General features: G+C 36.8%; 1 protein-coding gene across 2 annotated transcripts in view; it reads right to left on the reverse strand.

Annotated features, from left to right (window-relative positions):
• Grik2 (glutamate ionotropic receptor kainate type subunit 2) overlaps window positions 1-20404 on the reverse strand; it is a 645182-nt gene extending 624778 nt beyond the window's left edge. For both annotated transcript variants that reach the window (XM_076859896.2, XM_076859897.2), the window contains exon 1: window positions 20290-20404. In XM_076859896.2, coding sequence (XP_076716011.2) covers window positions 20290-20404 — 115 coding nt within the window. The remainder of the gene's footprint in view (window positions 1-20289) is intronic.
• Between the last annotated feature and the right edge of the window lie 1214 nt (window positions 20405-21618).

The following is a 21618-nucleotide window of genomic DNA, read 5'->3' on the forward strand; positions in this document are numbered from 1 at the left end:
CTAGGGAGGAGCAAGCTGCAGCTCCCAGTCAGTCATATTATCATGAGGGTAAACAGTCAACACTCCAGAGAGCACTCTGTTGCTAAATTATGGTATTCAGTAGGTTATGTATATAAAATGCAGTTCCAACTTGTGATAATTTGTAGTTCCAACTTATGATAAGTTTATCTGGATACAACCTTATAATAAAAATAATAAATAATAATTCCATATTTTTTACTTCTCAAAGTTTCCAGTCAAGTATAAGCTCTCTGAGGGCAAGAATCACATGTATCCCTGTTCACTCTGTAAAGCCTATGGCTAACAGAGCAACAGGTTCAGCATGGCTATGAAACACTCTCTCATAAACCAGTTAACTAGTGGTTCCAAACTTTAGTCAGTATAAGAACCATGTCTTATTAAAACACTTGATTGTTGTGAACCATCCCCATTTCCTGATGCAGTGGGTGTGGGATGGGGCCTAAGAATGTACACTTCTAACAACTCCCCTAATATTACTGCTGCTGCTGGCGCAGAAAACACATTTTGAGAATCATTGTGTTAAACCACATGAAACTACCAGATTTCTAGATCCCAAAAGGCCAACATTAGCAACTTCATATTATACAATCCAGTATGCTTATTAATTAATAGTTACAAATGAATGGCTGAATATAATTTAGGTATTGACATTCTTTCTTTTTGTTCTTATGCAAAACCAGCATAAGCAAACATGGAAGACTAGAGAACACAGGTTCTAGAGCCAGGCAGACATGCATTTAAATACTCACTATGACACTGACACTTGCTAGATGTGAAGCCCCAGGTAAATCACTTATCTTCCTAGAGATTCTGTTTTCTTACCCTCTAAAACAGGAATGATGATAGCTTGTTTTGAAAACTGAGTGAAATAATATATGGAAAACACTAGCACCTGGCATGTAGTGATACTTAATAAAGAGTAACCATCATTATTGTCAATTTCACAATTAATATTATCCATCTCAACACTGGGCTATACTCTAGACATTAGAATAACTCATATTCTTCTGTGTGTTTTCTCTGTTAGAAGTAAAACAGAATTGGGGAAAAATATGCTTGAAGGTTGTTTCAAAAGAACCATCATTCTTCCTGCTGAGGAAAATATTTTTCTCAGCAAGTGCAACACCCACTTTTGTTCCAACAGTGTGCTTGAAGATTCTTACATTCCAGTAAACAAGAATGAAATTCAACTAAGCGCAACTTAAAAGTTTGAAATGGAAGGAGCAAAAGACAATGTCAGAAGTCTAAACCAACTTCATATGCCTCAATATTCAGGACACTTGGAGCAAGTTACTTGAATTTCTCCAACTGTTGCATTTGTGAAAAAAAGAACAACAACAACTACTTCATAGGCTTATTATAGTGAATAAATGAGTACTACATATGCAAATGTATATACAATGAAATGTGCTAAAATCTATTATGTACTCAAGCAATGAGGCAAGACAAGTCTCAACCATATTATTCCAGTGTCCCTGTAAATCTACCCATACCTTTCATACCTATGTGTTGACTTAGGATCCACAAAATATGGGTCACTATAGCTACAGGGACTCTCTAAATATCTCTAAGTATCCCAGCCATCCATGTATGTCACCAGATACTCCTCCCTTGCCTGTGCACATGTCTGCATGAGGTTTTAGTTATTATATAAAGCTACTAGTTCCACAAAAAAGAAAAAGCTATACTGATAAATGTATGGTGATAGGCAGAAAGAAATGGAAGAGGTTCCTGGAAAGATGGAGGGGTAATAGGAATAAAACTTACATCAACAAGTACAACAGATCATTTGCTAAAACAAAATAAGAGAAACAATTAACCACCTTAGTACCTACTCTGAGAAAGAAGAAAAACAATGAGGCCATCATAGCTGTCCACCATAATGAGTCAGAGAAGCTAAGTTAGAGGAAGAGCAGTGTTAAGATGCACAAGAGACTCTTCTTTCCTAACATGGGCATAGCTAGTTAAGATTCACCTCTTGCTCTTAAAGGCTCAGGAAGTCATGTAGCCATGATGATATTAAAAATAGCACACTCAATAAGTTCCAGTAAAATTGTAAATTCCCTTAGCATGTCAAGGTGACCTATTACTGGGGCTCTCAACTAAATGAAGGAAAAATGGAAAATAGCAAGGGTTTAGGGGCTCATTTTCTTTTAGATTTCATAAAAATCATTTTGCAGACACTGTTTAGAATAGCTATTTCTCATTCAATTGATGTTAAGAGCATTGAACTTTTTAGTATGAGAATTTAGAGAAAGATGAATAAACAGAATAATTAATGAAAAGGATTTACCAGAGGTAAAGAAAGTGCCCTCTTTCCCACTTTTCTCACCTGCCCAACTATCAGTCTCAGAGAGTCCAACCACCCTCACAAAATCCTCTGGGACAGATCAAGTGGACAAGTGCCTTCATGATCAACATGACGAAAGGAATTGGAAAAGTACAGAACAATGATTTGCAAAACTTAGAGTTTCAGACTTCTGCAAAATAATATTTTTATTCATAGAAATCTGAATCTAAGGTTTTATTAATATTAGTGGGAAAACAATCTTCATTCCACACCTTCATGCGTAATCTACTACCAGTTCATAAAAGGGCTGTTAAAGTCTGCAGAGATCACTTTTAAGAAAAAGACCCTTCTATCTGCGTCAACAAAAGAACTCTTTGTACATCTGTGGAGATTTTCAGATTATGTTAGAATGGATAACAGAAAGACAAACACTTGCTAAAATATTGTCTGTTATTTCCAGACTCTCTATAGCAAAACCCAAGCCAAGCAGCACAGAAAAGCTTTAACACACTATGCATTTCAGCGGCGGCAGCTCATAGATGCCACTATAATTACAGGTGCCGGCTGCCTTCCTCCTCAGATCTGTGGATAAAAGCCTAGGGTTGAATTTGTGTGTCAGCTGCACAGAAGATGAAACTAGTAGTCAATAAACACATACAACTCTGCATTTGACAGACAAGCTCTTATGGAATATTGAGCTAACCTACTATTCAACAATTCCTCTACACCAATTTTTTTAGGATAACAACAAAAGAAAGGATATTTTTGTTTGCTTAGTAAGCACAGGGATTTTATTTTATTTAATGCCTACAATGATCAGGTAAGTGAGGAGTTCTTATTTTCATTTCTCAAATAAAAAGTGAGATTCAAAGTCTGAGTAACTTGTCTAAGGGTCACATCTTGTAGTTGGTAGAATTGGCCCTGGAATTCCAATCTTTCTGAACACATTTTCCAGGCTTTTTCTAGATAAGTCTAATGGCTCCTGAAAAATAGTAGACTATGAGTAGTAACTAACTGGTTGTGAATTGTATAATTTGGAAAGACATCTTAAAACTGATATATGAAAATATTCAAAAAATAATTCTGTACCCACATCATTTTAGGAGGAGGTCCAATGATTAAAATTTATGATTCCATGTGGCTATATCTGTGTATCTGAAAATCAGAAAATACTAAAACTCATGGGCAACTTTAAATATTTTAGGGTTAACATATAAGTATAAATAGAGGAGGAATATTTGAAGGGGGATAATATAGCAAATCAGGGAACCTCTAGAATGTCTGTCTTATTAAAATGGGAATGATAACATTTGTGCTGAGGTTATACACATTCTATACAAAAATAGGATTGGTATCCACATAAAAATTCACTTTCTCAGATATATGTGAGTAACCTTCAGGCATTTTTGCTGTACTAATATTGAAACCACTTATATCTTTATAATTAGGCCAAGAGGGGTCTCTTTTCAATGATGTGGCTTCTCCCAAATACAGAACCCAGAACAATCACCTTGAATTTCCTAGTGAATAGATGTCACTATTCCTAGTGAATAGTCTGTCTCAGAGGTTGTAGCTACAAACTTTCATGCTATTTTACTAGCAACTTAGGGAGATGTAAACAATATTTAAAAATATAAATTCAAATTAATAGAACAAACAAATTCACTATTTAAAAGTACACCTCTTAAAGAAAAAGAAAAGGAAAACTGGGTAAACTCACCTAGCAAGAACCCTGAGGAATTACCCATTTCAAAATGTTAATTGTTATGTGGAAGTGGCTTTTGAAGTTCAATTTAATTTCCTGAAAGCTTCAAACAACTCTATTTCCCTACAGAAAATAATTAAGCATCAGGGATGATAATGTGATTAGTAAGTAAGACATCTGGAATTTGCTTAGCAAATCAGAAAGCAAAGAAGAGACTGCTGTTCAAACTGCTGCTAACCCCCACCCCCACCCCTTTTCTCACCTCATCAGTACCAATACTGAAGAACCATCAGAGGAAGCAAGCAAGAAGGGAAGGGCAGGACATGCCGGAAAGCCATAACCCAGCATATCTAGGAATTCATAAGTTGTTCTTGCCTCCTCTACCACTTGATCATCACTAGCCTAAAACTGTAGAGAACCTCAGAAATCTATATGTCTCCTAAAGGTTTTCCCCTATCTCCACAGATCATGAGGGTTGTGGTTACTTGATTACTATTTTATGCACGTTCTTGCTTCATTCCAAGAATACCTTTATACAATTGTTAATATCATTCCCATTTCCAAAATATGGAAACTAGAACTTAAGTCAGGCTCAAATTCAGGTGTAAATTTGCCTGTCAACCTAAGTTCAAGACCCTATAACAGATAGATCAGTTAATATATGATAAACATTGATATAACAGAAATTCAGACACTGTTAGAAATGGTTATGGAACAATACTTGGTGCCACAAAAATGCTTATAATAAAATGTTAAATGAAAAAAATTAACAAAACATGTATAGTGAGATCAAGGGCAGATGTGAAAATGCTACTGATGGTGACATAATGCGTGTTATTTAGTTTCTTTATAATTCTCTCCATATTTTCTATTTTCTTTAATAAATATTATTCATTATTTATTTTGCTACTTTCAGAAACTAAATATTTTTGTTTTAATTTTAAAAAGGCAATTAATAAAAACAAAATGACAACCGTTGTATTGGCTGAGTAGTATAATTACTGGAGGTTTTACTTTCACTTATACACTTCTTCCTATTTTCCAAATGTGCTACAAAGCATTACGTTACAAACCACTCTTCCCCTGCCACACACAATATTTAAAAACTGTAAAGAGCTCCATTCTGAAATATTTAATTGGACACCTATTGTAGAAACTTCCAGTTGTTCTGCAATGTGCCTTCTCCATGTCTTATTCAAGGATAGACACTGAGATTTTCAGCTGGGTACAATTCCTATAAAAGGGACTCAACCCTCAGCTACCTATGTACTGAATAGGAAGTATCCATTATGCTGTTGGGAAGATGGATGAGATCACTAAAGCTCCATTTGAAAATTATGAGACAGGACATACCCTAAGGACGCCAGAACAGACAGCTGGAAGCAGCATGGAGCTCAGAAAGCTTCAAATTTACCACACTATCCCTGAACTACCCAAATCTAGAGTTTAGAAAATTGAATATCTATTTTGTTTCTGTTTACATTCTGGAAGAAAGAATTTGTATTTTACCACTGAATCTGTACCCTAATTAATATTGTATCTACACACTTAAAATAATTTATATTAGCTTTCTCAAAAAAAAAAAGACTATTGCCTATGATAAATATAAATGTACCACATATGACATCACTTTGATGTGACAAGAGGCCCAACTGAGTATTTCTGTTGACAGGCGCAGTAGAGAGATTGAGCACACAAATCTCAGTCATTCTAATCTGATGTCAAGAACAGAATTTCTGAGTCAAGTCCTCAGTGGATCACATGTCTTCGAGACAGATGCAAACAAAAGACTTTGGAAATCCACTGAAGAGGCAGTCATATACCTCCCTTCATGAGAGAATAATTATTTACATTTACATACTTCTCTTGCACTTGTCACATGGCTTCACAATCTTCTTTTCTGTGGCCACTTATACCTATAGACTATGGTAGTCTTGATGCAAAGACCAATTCATTTTACTTTCAAATTCTTAGGGCCCTAGTCCCTAACCCTGTGTCTAGCATTAATAAGCATTTAAATATTTGTTATATGAATGGTTAAAAGAATGAAAAAATTTTAAAAATTATAATTTTGATTATTGGTTGCTGCTACAAACCCAGACATGAGAATACTAAAATATATAAATCTCACAATATGAACTATAAATATTAGAGAATAATCATCTTCAACTATAAACATATATTAAATTTCTTAGAGTAAAAATCAGTAAGATGATTACTTAATTCTAACAAGGAATTGAAATAAAATCCATGTAGTAGAACTTCTTGATTACTCTCAGAAAAAAAAAAGAACAATCAGAATATCACTAGGTGTCCGTACATATTTCTAAAAATAACCATTTCAGAAAATTTTTCATATTTACTGGAAATTTTAATTATCTCTTTCTTTCCAATTACTATATTACTTCAAAACAGTAATGAACAACCAGACAGGACACCAATGTTAAATAAATATTTGGTTAATTGAATCAAAATTGAAGTTGAAAATAGTTGATAGGAAGCTTTCAGTATCTTCCTTCAAAACCATAACATAAACTATCTTCCTTCACAAACATAACAAATGATTACTTATTTTATGGTAAATACATTTAGCTTTATCTCTCTTAAAAACTAATCCTGGAGAAACAGGGAGAGAGTGAGACACTTATACTGAATAGGCTTTTTATTCTTATTAATATATATTTTGTTTTTATATTCAAATTTCACGAACTTATACATAAAACAGAGTGTCAATAAATAAACTTGATTAGTAAATAAATTATCTCCACAGCTCATTTACAAAATATAGTACTTTTAAATGATAGGTAAGAGTTATCATTGTTTATATTAAAATTTTTAATATAGTCTGGTGACCTACAAGGAAATTTAAAATGCAGGAAATTCAAAGAACCTTGGAAAATTCACTTCCACTAATATTTACTTGTGGATATTAAGTTTAGTAAAATCAGAGTTCTTACCTAATGATATGAATGAATATTCTTGTATAAATGTAAATTTACTCATTTTAATCTCTATTGTGAATACTCTTTTACAACCTATATGTATATAAAAATATCCTACACCAATAGAAATATTTATATCCTACACCAATCAAAAGGCCAAAGTTATAGTAATTCTAGAACTAAAATTACATAAATTTTAATAAAACCTGCCGTGAAATTCATGCCATGCAAAAGGATTTTTCATAGATTATCTTCCAAAGAACTCAACACCACTGGATATGTTTTCTTGAAATCACACATTTACATGCTTTTGACTGATAAATTCTCTATGAAATATTCATTATTAAGAGAATTGAAATATTTTGACATATATTGCTGACCATACATGAGTCCAAATAAGAAAATATATGAGGAATAGTAAAGTTAAGTTTGAAGAGTTTCTTCAGTATTTACCTTAAAATTACCATTGACATGTGATTATGACTTTTTATTTCTTTGAAAATCTCTAATAAATCTACAGTCATCCGAGTTTTAAACTGTAATGTAAAAAAGATATCTCCTATATATAACGCTGTGTAAAATCTGCCAGATGGCAGGTTTAATTATAAGAATATATTTAATAAATTTATGTGGCTTACCTAATAATCAGTCAATATGGAAAACAATAATAATCTGACAGATAAATATATTTTTATTTTTAATATTTTTAATATTATTTTAAAGCACATATGTGTAATTTTTGAGAATATACACCTGAAACAAATATATGAGCATTCTGGTTTAATTCTAAATATAATGTCCAAATTTCATCTGCTAGAATTATGACATAACAATGCCCCAGGAAATATAATTACATGAGTGATGATGCGGATGTAGTGGCCAGGATATTGTCCAAGAGATTTCTAGGAATACTAACTAGGCTGACCACTGTTTTCTGCCTAAATTCTGAGCCATTATAAATTATTCAGGGCAACTTGATAAGTGCTAGTCCTCTCATTACAACAAATTTTTGCTGAAATTTCTTTCTGATCTATTAAAAATGATCTATTAGGGAAGTTGAAAAGGAAAAGTCCCACACCCATACATCATTTTAGACATTATTTATAAAACAACACCTGTTTAAGCAACTGTTTAAGTTATGGGGTTGGTTATGTGAGCATGATTCTAAATGCATACGTTTGAAAAGGGCAATCTTTCAGTTGTTTGCTGACAGCCCCCAACACAGTGCATTCTGTGAGGAATAATAAATTTTCCCAGCCCTAATAACTATCTATAAAAATTGTTTGGAATAATCTATTCATGACAATCAACTACCAAGTCAAAAAGCTAAAGTGCCTACCCATTATAAACAGAGGAAATGTAAATTTAGGTAAGAGTGTATCATTGTTTATATTAAAAATTGTAATATAGTCTGGTGACCTACAAGGAAATTTAAAATGCAGGAAATTCAAAGAACCTTGGAAAATTCAAAAGTCAAAAACTCCTTAGGATTATCTAGTTCAGTGCACATCCTCAACCTGCCTGAAAGTTTTGTTTCATTTTGTTTCTTTTAAGTATGGTTACTAACAGTTTAGGGGTTTTTTGTTTTTGGTTTTGTTTTGTTTTATTTTGTTATTGTTGCTGTCATTTGTTTGTTTTGTTTTTTTCAATAAAGAACCAAGACCCACCTGAAAGAACTGTGCAGTTGTCAGAAAATACTTAGAAATAAATTCATTCAAAGAAATAAAAGATCTCTACATTAAAAACTATAAAACATTGGCAAAAAAGAAAAATTGAAAAAGACACAACTACATAAGAAGATATCCCATGTTCATGGAAAAGTAAAACATCTTAAACCACAGAATAGTATTTTATCTTCTAATGTGCAACAAAGCTCAAAATCTGATCAAGGTCTCTAGTCAATGCTTGAATTTATTTGACAATGTGCATATCTGTTACTGACCTTTTGGACAAGGCAAAACTTGATTTAGATTTTAAAATATAGTTGATTTTAAAACAGCAAAATGAAAGGAAATGTATCTGCAGAACAAGCTGAGGATAAGTTATAGGAACATTACTTCTATTTCCTGAGAGATCAACCCAAATTCTCAGGGAAAGATGACTAAATAAAATTCTGGTCTGGCTTTCACCCACTGGAGGCAAGAACTCAAAACTACTATTATACACTCTAATATCAGCTGTGCTGTGACTCAGGCTGCTTCCAGGAGTGGGAGAGTCTAGAATCAGGTTTAAAATAGGAGAGTATTTTTCAAGCATTTAATGCATTCTTCCAGAGACTTCCTCTTTTCCAACTCACATATTTGCAAATTACCTAATTATTTAAAAAATAACCTCAGCAGCTATAATTTTTTCTAATATACCTCACATTCTAAAATTTAAGAAAATAAATTTCCAAATATGAATTAAATTGTAAGGATACTACATTTTTTTTCAAATGGTTCCTTGAATTTTCTGATATGATTTCATTGCTTGGAAGAATGAGGGTTCTCCTGTCTCATTTTTCCCCTACCTGTATCTATGCTAAGCCCCAAAACACTGTATCATATCCTTTATAATAGAACCAAAAGTTAGCTTAAAGGCATTTATTTTATGGAAGAATGGTGAGGCTGGAGGTTTAGGGTGGCAACATAGTCTGTTCTCCCTTAAAGAGTAAGGCCCAGAAAGATTGCATAGACAGCTCCTTGATGAAGCAGCCAATGTAACCATAAAATGGTAGCATATCAGAAAGTTCTTGAAACTTTCCTTAGTCAACACAAATGGGCAAAATTCAATCACTGGCATGTCTTTAAACTTTGCATAACAACTAAAAGTTTATCATATGCAACTGAAGGATGAAGTATATATGAAATCAGGCATGTTTCAGAAAATGTTTGTGTACATAAACCAGAACTATGTACTTATAAAATAGAGAACAAATTTAAAGCACAACACTTGGAATGACTGCTTTGCTAATTACTTTTAGGGATTTCTTTTTTTTCCTTTACTTTTAGGGATTTCTTTTTTGTCTTTACTTTTAGGGATTTCTTTTTTCCCACTTATTTCCTGGGTATTTGAGAATAACAACAAAAGTCTTGTATAAAGAAGAAAAATAAATCAAATTGCATAGAAATATTTAATCAAAAGAAAGTTTATTCTCAACTTGTTTGTAATAGCTTCAGGTACATTCCAAGAAATACTATTCAGTAACTTAGAAAAGCAGTTTGTCTTAAAAGTTTATGTACAATTTAAGAGATTGAATAAGCAGTGCATAGTGGCACATGCCTATAATCCCAGCTCTTGAGAGGCTGAAGCAGAAAGATCACAAAATCAGTGTCAGTCTGACAATTTAGCAAGATCCTGTCTCAAACCAACAACAAAAAGAAAGGGGCTGGGGATGTAGTTCACTGGCAGAGCATCCCTAGGTTCAATCCCCAGTGCCCTTCCTCCCAAAAAAGAAAAGAAACAAAAATTGTAAAAAAAAATTTATGAGCGGATACAAACATACAAAGTAAATAAACAACCACAATTTCAAAGAATTTTTTTCTGCTAATAATCTCAGAGCTCTAGAGAGATTCCTATTAATTCTGAAATTATCTTATTAGTTAAACAGATGGAAAGTAATACTCATTCTTCAGAAAAGGAAGTCAAAGATTAGTAAGATTTAATTAATTTTCCTGATTTATAACTACTATATGACAAAGTCAGAAATAAAATCTGTATCTGTACTAAATTCAGGATCTGAGGCAATGATCTCATCTAGAATTAGAAAAATATTACTAATTATGAACCCATTCTACTGAAATTGTTTTTAATTTTAGTTTAATCTTAAATTCTGATTAAAAAGAACATAATAAAAAATAAAAATGATGTACATGATTATTAATTATATTTAAAAGTAAATATATAATATTTCAGTTAATAGAGCTCTTTTGGAACCAGGAATAAAACATTGAGAATTTCTTGGAGGTAATTTATTGTATCCCTCAAAGAAGCAAATAGTACTTTTAAAGTATCTTCCTTCCAATGGATTTTCCTTGAAACTAACTCATATTTTTCTTTGCTTAATCATTTGAACTGGCCATGTTCTAAGAAGACATTCCTTTATCTTCCTTCAGAATTTGCTTAGGAAGTATCAGAATGATGCTTGATTTTTGTATGTTAACCTGATTGCACCATGAGGTACCCAGATATTTGGTCATTCATTAAGCATGTCTGTGAGGGTGCTTCTGAATGAGATTAGCATTTGAATCTTGAATAAAAAACTCAAAAAGCAGATTGTTCTTACTAATATGAGATCGTTTTATCTGCAGACTATGATTAAGACAATCTGTAATCTCAGACAAAGAATTTTTTTTTTTTTGTATTTGTGGAAAGCAAAATCATGGCCATGTCCATCCTAGAAAAGTGTTGTACAACTAAGCCACAACCTCATTCCAAAAGACTTCTTAAAGGTTTCAATGATCAACAACATAGATGGGTCCTTTGCTTGCATTTCAGTAATACAGAGAAAAGAAATGCATCTGTTCTTCATAAAATGCTAGCACTGGACCACAAAAATCACCGGACTGCCTGTTGCAGACCAAAGACTTTCCTGTATGTAAACTCCCACACACAGGAGTTTAAACCCTGCAATCTAAATATAAACTATATAAAAGTGAGGCCTTCTTTATAAACTGGTCCACTGTCTCAAAGCTCAACTTCTTAATTTATACCCAAGTTCCTTTTTGAGGGCTAAGCCTTCCACCAATAATGCATTTCTCCCTCCCTTTTCCTATCACACAGTTTTTTTTTTTCCAGGCTCCAGTCAGAGTCCCATCACTCCTATAAAAATTCAATCTCCTTTAAAGAATAATTGTATATATTCTTTGTATTGCACAATTGGTATTTAATATGAATATATCTTTTCTCTTTTACTGGATTACAAATTCCTTGAGATCAGAAATTGGGTCTTAGAAATCTATTTTCAAGATGCATGACACATAGTATGTACTCAATTACATTTGTTGAATTAATTGATGTGACAGAAGTTTTGATCACTGGGAACAGAGGACTTAAGCAGGCATGGGAAATTGATAGGAAGAGAACTGCTGGAGTAAAAGAGAAACCAAGTGATGAGATAAGTCCTATGAAAGTAAAGAAGGGGGAAAGAAAGTAGACAAATGCCTAAGGTAGCAATCGAAACCTATGGTTCTTCCTAAAACTAATGTAAAGCACAGGGAAACAGAGGCTATCCTGAAAATAAAAGCATAATTCAGAAAAAAAAGCATCACTAGATTGGCAATGAGGGTATTTGTGTTTGGGTCTAAAATTGGACACTAAATAGTTGTGACTCAGAACTATATAACTGCTTTTGGCAAGTCATCTCTAAACTTAGGCTATTAGACTTGCTGATCTCTAAAATCCACTTTGGATTAGATAATCTAGGATCCTCTACTTTTCATTCATCTTGAGAGTACTCCTTTCATTTCTTCTGGAGAGAGAGGGACCTAAACACACTAAGAGTTATGATGCACCAAATGCAGAAGATTCAGTAAGTAAAAAGAAAGGCAGGATCAAAAGGACAAAGTAACATAGACCATATATCTATGAATATACTGAAACTTCAGAAACAGAATTCTTTAATATCTGCTTTGTTTATTTGATCACTTTAGCCAGGCAATATTCCCAGAGTGATAGGTCAACAACTTAGAATGGGAATGAACTGGAGACAGAAATGAAAGCTAAAGGCAACACCTTCCAAATACTTATTTTAGTTCAATGAATGAAAAATTAGATGACTGATTTAAAAGGAGGTAAAAAGCATTAAAGATCTTTCTGATTGAGAGGAAGTATTCCAATGTAAGAATATCATCAACATCATATTTAAAATAATCAGATAGCTCAAAGATTTGGACTAATACAAGCAAACAAAAAAAATTCACAAAGCACTGAGATTCTAGCAGTAAATATAGAACAGACTATGTATCAAATGTCATTAACTTCTCTCTTTTCTCAGCCTCCCATTCACATCAGTGTTAATCACTCAGCACTCCCTTAGGCACCCAGTTTTCTCTTTGGTATCTGAGCATCTCTGTCACAGACAGAATCGATTGATCTAATAAACTCATCCTAACTCTATAGTCTTGGGACTGTGTGCTCTCTCTTCCAGAATATATTTGTTTTAAAACAGGTCATGGGAGACAGCAAATGCTGAACCAAAAAGAAAGACTGATAGAATTAGATGTATCTGCAGGGAAAATATCTGAAAGACACAGTCTTCCCAGAGTCTTTCGGATCTTCACATGTGGCCCTGCTGTCTAGTGACCCAGCTCTACAAAATCCAGAAGAGAATGTTCAGTTTCTCATTAAGGAAATAAAGGGCTTAAATTAATCTGTAGACATAAACCTAAGTACCACATGCTATATTTGAATACTGCTGTCTTTGAACAGGAGACTCAAAGCCCAAATACTGCTGTCTTTGAACAGGAGACTCAAAGCCCAAATACAAAACTAAAATGAATAATAAAAATCCTACAGGAAGGTTTTCAGAGTCTTCTTTAATCTTGCACTCACATTATCATGGATAAATTTTATCAGATTAGCTAACTCTCCCTTGAAAATATAAAAATAAAGTGGCCCTAAGAGTATGTGGCAAATACGCTTTACTCATTTATGGATCAATGAGAAAGAAGACAAGCCTTAGAGAGAAAGCCTTAGAGAACCTTCTGAATGTGGGCTAAGCTGGAAGGTGAAAACAGGTGACCTCAGGGCCACATTCATCCTGATAAATGCTTTTGGTTTGCCCAATTTGAGTTTTTAAAAAAGTCTTCAAAATTGTGTATAATTAAAATTAGTAAGATTTTCATGTGAAAATTTGTGTTTCAGGTCTATCTGGAAATATCAAAGGATCTGTCAACATCAAGTAGTCAATTTCACATGACAAGAGACAGTTAAATGAATAATCTCACAAGAGACTGAGGTTTGGCTTTTACCTGGAACTGACTGTACCTGGATTTTTCCAATGAACAGCAAGAAATTGCCGTTTTTCGGGAAGGCAAAGGAATTTGAATGAAATAAAATATTTAATATGATTGCAAAAGTTTTAGTGAGGAAAAAAATCAGGATTACAAAGACAATATTAAATACCTTGAAGGTATTATTGTATTAAAACTGCAGAAAAAAAAATTCCTTTACTATCTGTAAACTTTCTCTACTATAAAAAGCATTGTTTATAAGAAAAAAAATTATCAGTATCAAAACTTTCAGAGAAAAGTAAAATCTAGGTTATTTTTTAAGTTGCAGAAAAGAAAGAATTTATCATTGACACCCTCAACACACTGTACACACTCAAAGATTCAAAATGTCATTTGTTTTTAAAATGAAAGAGATCTTTAATTCCATTTATTAAGTCAGCTCTTAAAAATATTTCCTTATTGAAACTTGGTCCTAAACCTAGGTTCACAGTACACGATGAAGGTCTCAAGAAGGCTTATTTAACCTACATTAAATCTTGATAATGCATTAATGAGTCTTTTAAAGGGATAATTTTAATTCCCCAATCTTCAACCATAAAGACTATATAGTGCTAATCTGCCTTGCCCTTTCAATTAAACTTGTTAAGGGCGTTCTATTTAGTCAGCACCCTGAATAGGCCATTAAAATTCTTGTTCAGTAAGAGTTGTGTTCAGTGCTCTGTTGTTTTAAATTCCATTAAATCCAAATGGTCTTTATCACCCCATGACCACTGTGACTTCAATCAGCCAATTTAATTACCTTACAAAATTGTCAGCAGAAGCAGCAAAGAAAAACAGGAAGCCCTATGACGTTATCAGATTGAAACCTTCCTCTTCAGTGTTTAATCTAAACTAGTCAATAATGATGATGTGCACCTACTTCCTTCCATTTCATCAGCTTTTGACCTTCCCTTTCATGCTAAGATTGAGGGTTTAAGATTCTTTTGGAGGACTTTTAATACTTTGATAAGTGGACTACAAATTGAAAGTCCTTAGAAGATAAAGTTTCACTACCCAAATGAAAAACAATCAACACTTATATTTCAATATATTATACTATGCTACTGAGAAGGTCTCCTGCATACCCCAAGTTCTATGCATGCAGTGGACTAATGACTTATGCATAATACATTTGAAAGAAAGTGAACTACTTTGGGCTCTGATGATGCTTTGAAATTTCTAGGAAATAAGTGTAACTGGGGCTACAGTAACACAACAAAATCTGAAAACCATAAGGAGAAAAGAAAGTAATTTCTACCACATTAACCCTAAAATTTTTCCACAAAGAGCAAAACATTTTATTTATCAGAAATCATGATAACAAAATGGCATAAAAGATTATGTCACCATATCATGGACAACACTTAATTTTATGGGGAATAGACTTGAAAAGGCTTTGATAATCAATGAGACACTCTCATTTGATCTTTGATATTTTCCTCCTTTGTGTGAAACGAATTTACATTAACTTTCCTGTGCTGAGTAAATGTTGAAACAGTGTCATCTGAGGATTCAGGGAATGAACACACTACAATGATCACTTGCATTAAACCCCAAACCAAAACTTGTCTCAAAAATAGTCGCTGAGGGATGGGATTGTAGCTCAGTGGTAGAGTGCTTGCCTAGCATGTGTGAAGCACTAAATTCGATCCTCAGCACCATATAAAAATAAATAAATAAAAATAAAGGCACTGTGTCCATCTACATCTAAAAATTTTTATTTAAAAAAAAAATGACCACTGACTTTTCACTTCTGAGAGAGAACCTCACAAAGCCAGAAAAAGTGTTGAGTTTCCTGTGCTTGGGTAGAGGAGTGGTATTTCTACAGGACAGAAAGATCTCTCTTCAGTCATTTTCTGAAAGGATTGCTCCTCTGTTGATGGATCACATAAGATAATTATTTGAGACTTTAAGAAAACGCAAGAACTTATGGGGAAAACTGATTTAAAAAAAAAAAAAAAAAAAAAGGTGTGCCTGTTGTGTTGGCGATTTGGGGAAAGATCTCCCTCTCTTGCATTCCAGAGCTCAACTGAGCAGGTGTTGGGTTTTATCTGTTGCAGATAGTGGCGTATATCACTTCCCCATCCCCGCCTCCCAAGAGTCAGTTTTCCTGCTTCCAGATGTAAGGCCACTCCTCCCGCCCGCCCACTTCACCTCCCAAAGGAAGAAAAATCTCTTTCAAAGAACTTGTGGAGAGTGGCAGCTTTCAAGCTCAGTCAATTCATTCACATTCCTCGATGGTGCAATACATCTGCTTCCAATTATTATATCTGGGAGCACATGGATGCCCAGAAGAATAGGGGAGTTTCCCTATGAACACTTTCCGTTGCTTTTCACGTAGTGGGTTTTATCTTGTGCGCCACCCCTGACCTGGGTGGCGGCCTCCACCTTTGGCGAGTGTGAAGGGCGGTGACTGCACGCTGTGAGGTGGACGCATGGCCCATGTGCAGAGTCTAAGAGATCCCAGCGCTTTGTGGAGGGAAGACGGCATATCGCAAATCTTTTAAGATAGCCGCTCTACCGGCTTCCTCAAAAGTTCGGTCGCAACATCAGAAGGTAAGAAAGTGACCTCCCATATACTCAGCTCCTAGAAAAGAACTATCTTGGAAAACTGCCCAGAAGTTTGAAATAAAGTTTAGGTTTATGGCTTTGCTCCTACCTTTCTAAATTCCAATTCGTGTCAAGGCTGAATAATAATTTGATCTGGAAGATCAGAAACATAATGCTTGGTGGGGGGGAGGGCGGTGATTCCTTAAAGATGATACTTAAACATCATCTTCCCAGACTGAGAGCCGGGATGCCAGCCCGGTGCAGTGCCTGAGGGGGCTTCTAAGCTTTATTCGCGCTTCCCGGGGCGAGGGTCCGAGCAGACCCAGAAGGCGGAAGAGAAGGACCCTCTAAAGCAACAAAAGAAGAAACATTACAAGCCCAGTTGCGGCTTTGGACCCGGAGACTGGATTAAGGGCCACACCCCCTCGGACGGAAGGATCTCGCCTCCGCCCTCCACAGCAGCAAACCCGGCCTGGAGCAGCTGCGGAGGAACAAAGGTGCCTCATTTACATAGCGCTGGGGCGCGCCGGGACGCGCGGCACCAGAGGCGCCAGGGCTCGGGAGAGGCCTGCCTCGGGGAGTTGCAGGCTGGGCTCCCAAAAAAGCCGCAACGAACGTCTGACTTGGCCTGGGGCAGGGGAACTAAGATGCATCTAACCCCACGAAAACATGCCCGCTGGGTGGGCGCCGGGGAGAAGCCAAGTTGCGCTGACTCTGGATCGAAGGCAGTGGAAGGGCCCAATCCGGAGAGAGGCGCCCACCCTTTCGCCTGCGCGTCCGCAGATGACACTTGACTAGCTCTCTGGTGCTTTACTCCCTGCACCCGGCTGCCTTAAAGCTTTGGGAAAGAACCCTGGGTCAGCACCCAGGTGTTTGCCGAGCCGATGCTGAAGAGCAGGCCACAGTGCGCAGCCTGGCGAGAGTCAGGCCTCCGGTGGGAAGGAGGCGTTCCTGGGCGGAACTGCAAAGTTTTCTTGGGCACTAGGAAAGAGTAACGTTGCAAAGTCGGAGACTTGCTTCGCGAGGGCGTGTGTGCCCGCTGTACTGTGGTGTGTGTCGGGGTGGGGGAGAGGGGAAAAGGCAATGAGAGAAAGGGGAAAAGGTTAAGGGAGGGGAAGACGTTGCGCCAGCAGAAATGGGTGGGGAAGAGAAAGTATGCTGCAAGGGTCTGCACCCTGAATGGGGGCTGCTCCGAGCTCCACTAGCGGTGATAGGAGGAGACAGGGTCGAGTCACAGTTCCAATAGAGACAAGGGAAGGACTGTACAGAGCTCCTGAGGGTGGATTTCTACAGTCAACGAGGAAGGGGATGTTGGCGTGGCCGCTAGGCAGGGCTTCACGGTTGCCATAGTGCCGCGGCGGAAGAGCCCGGCGCTTGCAGCTAGTAGCCTCCTGGGGGTGAAGGGTGGAAGGACTCTATGGGCTGCCTTCCCCCCGGGGGAGGCGGCGGGCCCCACCAGCACCCAACTGCCTGCCACCGCCCAAGAGCAGCTGCTGTACTACCATCCCCGACCCTTTTCCTTCCAGGGCACGGGGCCTGGGATGAGGCACTGGTTTGTCTTTAGAGCCAAAGTTGAAAATAATCACTCTCGAATAACTTATACTCTCTTAACCAACCATCCAATCCACTCAGAACATGTTTTCCACAGAAGAAAATAAAACTCCCACCGTTGCACCAAAATAGTCCTGACAGGGAAATGTTCCAGTGATTACAATGTACACACTCCTTCCCCACAACTCAGGTCAGATATCAGAGAAAATAGATCTCCACGTGGAAGATGTTTAAAGTTAGTATAAAAATAGCAGGTTATTTAGAGACTGGACTCTTGGTTTAGGGTATCAAGGTACTAGTGTGGAGGTCTTTTCCTACTACCCTATTTCTTAAGAGTATTCTTAGTTAGAGTTAGTCTAGGAAAATGTATTTTTGTGTATGTGTCAGCTCTTTTGGAAAGCTGCTATACACTGTGCTACAGTCGCCAAGATTTTTAATATGAAGATATGAAATGATCAGCGAATGTAACAATCTAATGATTCAGCAAATATTGTGCTGCAAGACCAGAGCAGCAATAATTAAATCTTTAGAGTATTGGTGTCAGTTTTTCTGCTCCAAGTCCTGCCCCCCCACCACCCCGTCCAAAAACACTAATTCACACTTATTCACAAAACCACACCACAAGATTCCTCAGAATTCTACATAATACTCAAAATTTCGCGCAAAACTATCACACAGTAGCACTTACCATATTTGAAGTAGAACTGCTGAAAACACAATTTCCAATAATATAGGGACCTGTTTAAGCCTCTCCAAAGAAATAAGCATTCCTGTAGATGCTTGTTGCTAAGAGCAACATACTTAAGTACCATCTAAAGATAAGAAGAAAGCAGGGAAACTACATCTAAAATCTATTGTTTCTTTCATCATTATCAGCCTTCTTGACTACATATGTCTATAAATGTGTCTACTGAGGTGAAAGGTGAGGTTCCCTTTTCTAACATGTGAAAGGACCTCTACCTTATTTCTACAGATTCTATGACAATTCATGTAAAACACACACACACACACACACACACACACACACAGGAAAAATAGAAGATGCTGTTGGTGTTACAGAAGATTCAAGCAATCATCCTTTGCTTTAAGTTGTACTTAACAACTTAATGCATCCACTTTTATTTCAAAGACATACACTCAGAAATATATGGTTTGGTGCACTCTTTGGTCTAAATCCACTCAAACTAACAAAAGAGGCGCCTCAGTGTAAGCATTTACCCTGTTGGCTTCCTCCTCTCTTGCCCCTACCTACTTTAAGGAACTTTGTCTAATTCAGCTTCTTACTAAAAACTCCATTGACCATGAAGAGCAGCTGAACCGTCCTACACTTAATTTCCTCCAAGCAAACCTGACCAGGGCTTGCACTGGAGTCTCACTGTTGAGATTTTTCTTCAAGCTCCAAAGAAACCTTGATTCTTAGGAAAGCAATAAATTCTCCTAAAATGTAACTATCTCAGGTCTTTTATCATGCTAGAGTGAAATAAAGATGCACACTAGACCCACTACACAATTTTCTTACCCCTCCCCATCCCCAGTTACTACCATACATCATCTATTAGTCCAGGACTCAGAGAAAAGCTGCAAACAGACTCATCAAGTTAAAAAACAAACAAACAAACAAAACTGTCTTATGGCTACTTCACTCCAACTGCGCAGAGTCCTCCCCTTAAGGAAAGCCTTGAATTTTAGGATACTTTTTGAAGCTTCGCAACCCAATAAGGACACCACAAGCTAAGAAAGCTTTGGAGTAATAGAAAAAGCTCTCCGACAAAAGAAATGAAATGGGCTAGCGCCTTTCTTTTACACGTGAGGACTTGGTCTGGGCGGAAGTGGACAGAAGCAACTCCCCAGAGTTACCAGACACTAATTCATCAGCTCTGCAAGCTAAGAGGCTTGCAGCTCTGGCGCTCACTTTTGCTCTGACCTCGCAGCCCTCCGAGCCAGAAAGGCTCTGGGGGAGACAGGCAGACGCGGAGGCTGGTGGAGCCCTTAGCGTCATCACCATCTCCCTGGCTTGCTACTGTGGAGAGGTGAATGCAGCGACCACTACCATACATTGACATGCCCTTCACCTTCCCGCGGCTAAAAACAAAGATACAAGAAAATAAATGAAAGCACGAGGGTTCTTTAAAACCGGAGGCATCAGAGCAGTGAGTAGGTTGGAAAGCACGGAGCCCACCGCCAGCCTGAGTGAACCCGCCTGTTTACATCCGGCTGCCTCGGAGCCGGATGCCAGGCAATGGGGATGGGAAATCTTACCAAATCTTAATACATGTGTGGTTCCTTGAGAATATCCAATCCACAGTAAACAGACCAGGAGTTTAATGGAGCGCCTGAAGACTAGATTACTTAGAATCGGGGAAATAATCTTCATGGTGTTTCTGTGCCTACACGCGCGGCACCCACTTCCCCGATCTAGCGTTTGGCTCCCGGTTCGGGCTGGAATGAGGATGCGTCGAGTGGTAGCCGCAGACACGATCACGGCATGGTCACAGAAAGAGGAAGGAGTCTCCGCTTCCCAAACCCATTAGCAATCGCTGCATGTTCTTCACTCACTGCGCCAAGGAGCAACCTTCCACTGCAAGGGATGGTGGGACATCCATGTTAGTCGGGGAGCATCCGGCAGAAATCCAGCACGCACACCCACAATGTCCGGCCGCACGAGCCTAGGGATGCAAAAGAGGAGCAAAATCAATAGGAAATCCAGCCTTGGATATGGACGAGGTGTTGAGGGCTTGACAGTCCCAGTACAAAAGCCGCTTTGCTCGCAAAGGTTTTGCCAGGCCCTATTCTACTGCACTGCTGCACAGCTTCTGACGTGAAGCCAAGATTAAGTGAGAAAAATTGAGATCGCTGCTCGCCTGTTAAGGCTTCCTGCCAGTGAGCTTCCCAATATCTATTATGCAACCGATCTGATAGCCCGCCTTGAGTTGTAAGAAAGAAGTCGGGATTTATTTACGTGATGAAAATTGCTTTGATTTTTTTCAATAAGACACTGCTAAGAGAGTGACTGGTGTGTGCCAGCAGACTTCTTAACAATCAACTGATGAATTTTAATAAATGACTAGCTAAGTCAAAGAAGTCACTTTGGCTAGAAATTGAAAAAAAAAGAAGAAAGAAGGGGAGGAGGAGAAGGAAAGAAAGAAAGAGAGAGAGAGAAAGAGAGAGAGAGAAAGAGAGAGAGAGAGAGAAAGAGAAAGAAAGAAAGAAAGAAAGAAAGAAAGAAAGAAAGAAAGAAAGAAAGAAAGAAGAGAAAAGCTCTAAGGAATTTATTGTAAATCTAACTTGTGGATAGGTTGAAAGAATTGCTTATACTTTTTAAAATTTTGACTAGGAATGAATATAGAGTGGGATGCAATTGTAGAGGTAAATGTAGTTTTTAAAAACTTGAGTGAAGCATTTCTTGATTACTAACCAGAGTAAAGAGAGATTTCTTCAAGTGAACTTTTAGGGGAGAAATGTTAACTTAAAATGAGAATATTATATTTCCCCACTCACTACAGCTCATATAAAATAATTGTACATATATAAAAGACAATAAAGTTTTAATTCATGAAGCAAACTCCAAAGGACTTTTATGCTATAATG

Source organism: Callospermophilus lateralis, chromosome 6, assembly GCF_048772815.1.
Source record: "Callospermophilus lateralis isolate mCalLat2 chromosome 6, mCalLat2.hap1, whole genome shotgun sequence".
In the NCBI taxonomy this organism is placed as follows: Eukaryota; Metazoa; Chordata; class Mammalia; order Rodentia; family Sciuridae; genus Callospermophilus; species Callospermophilus lateralis.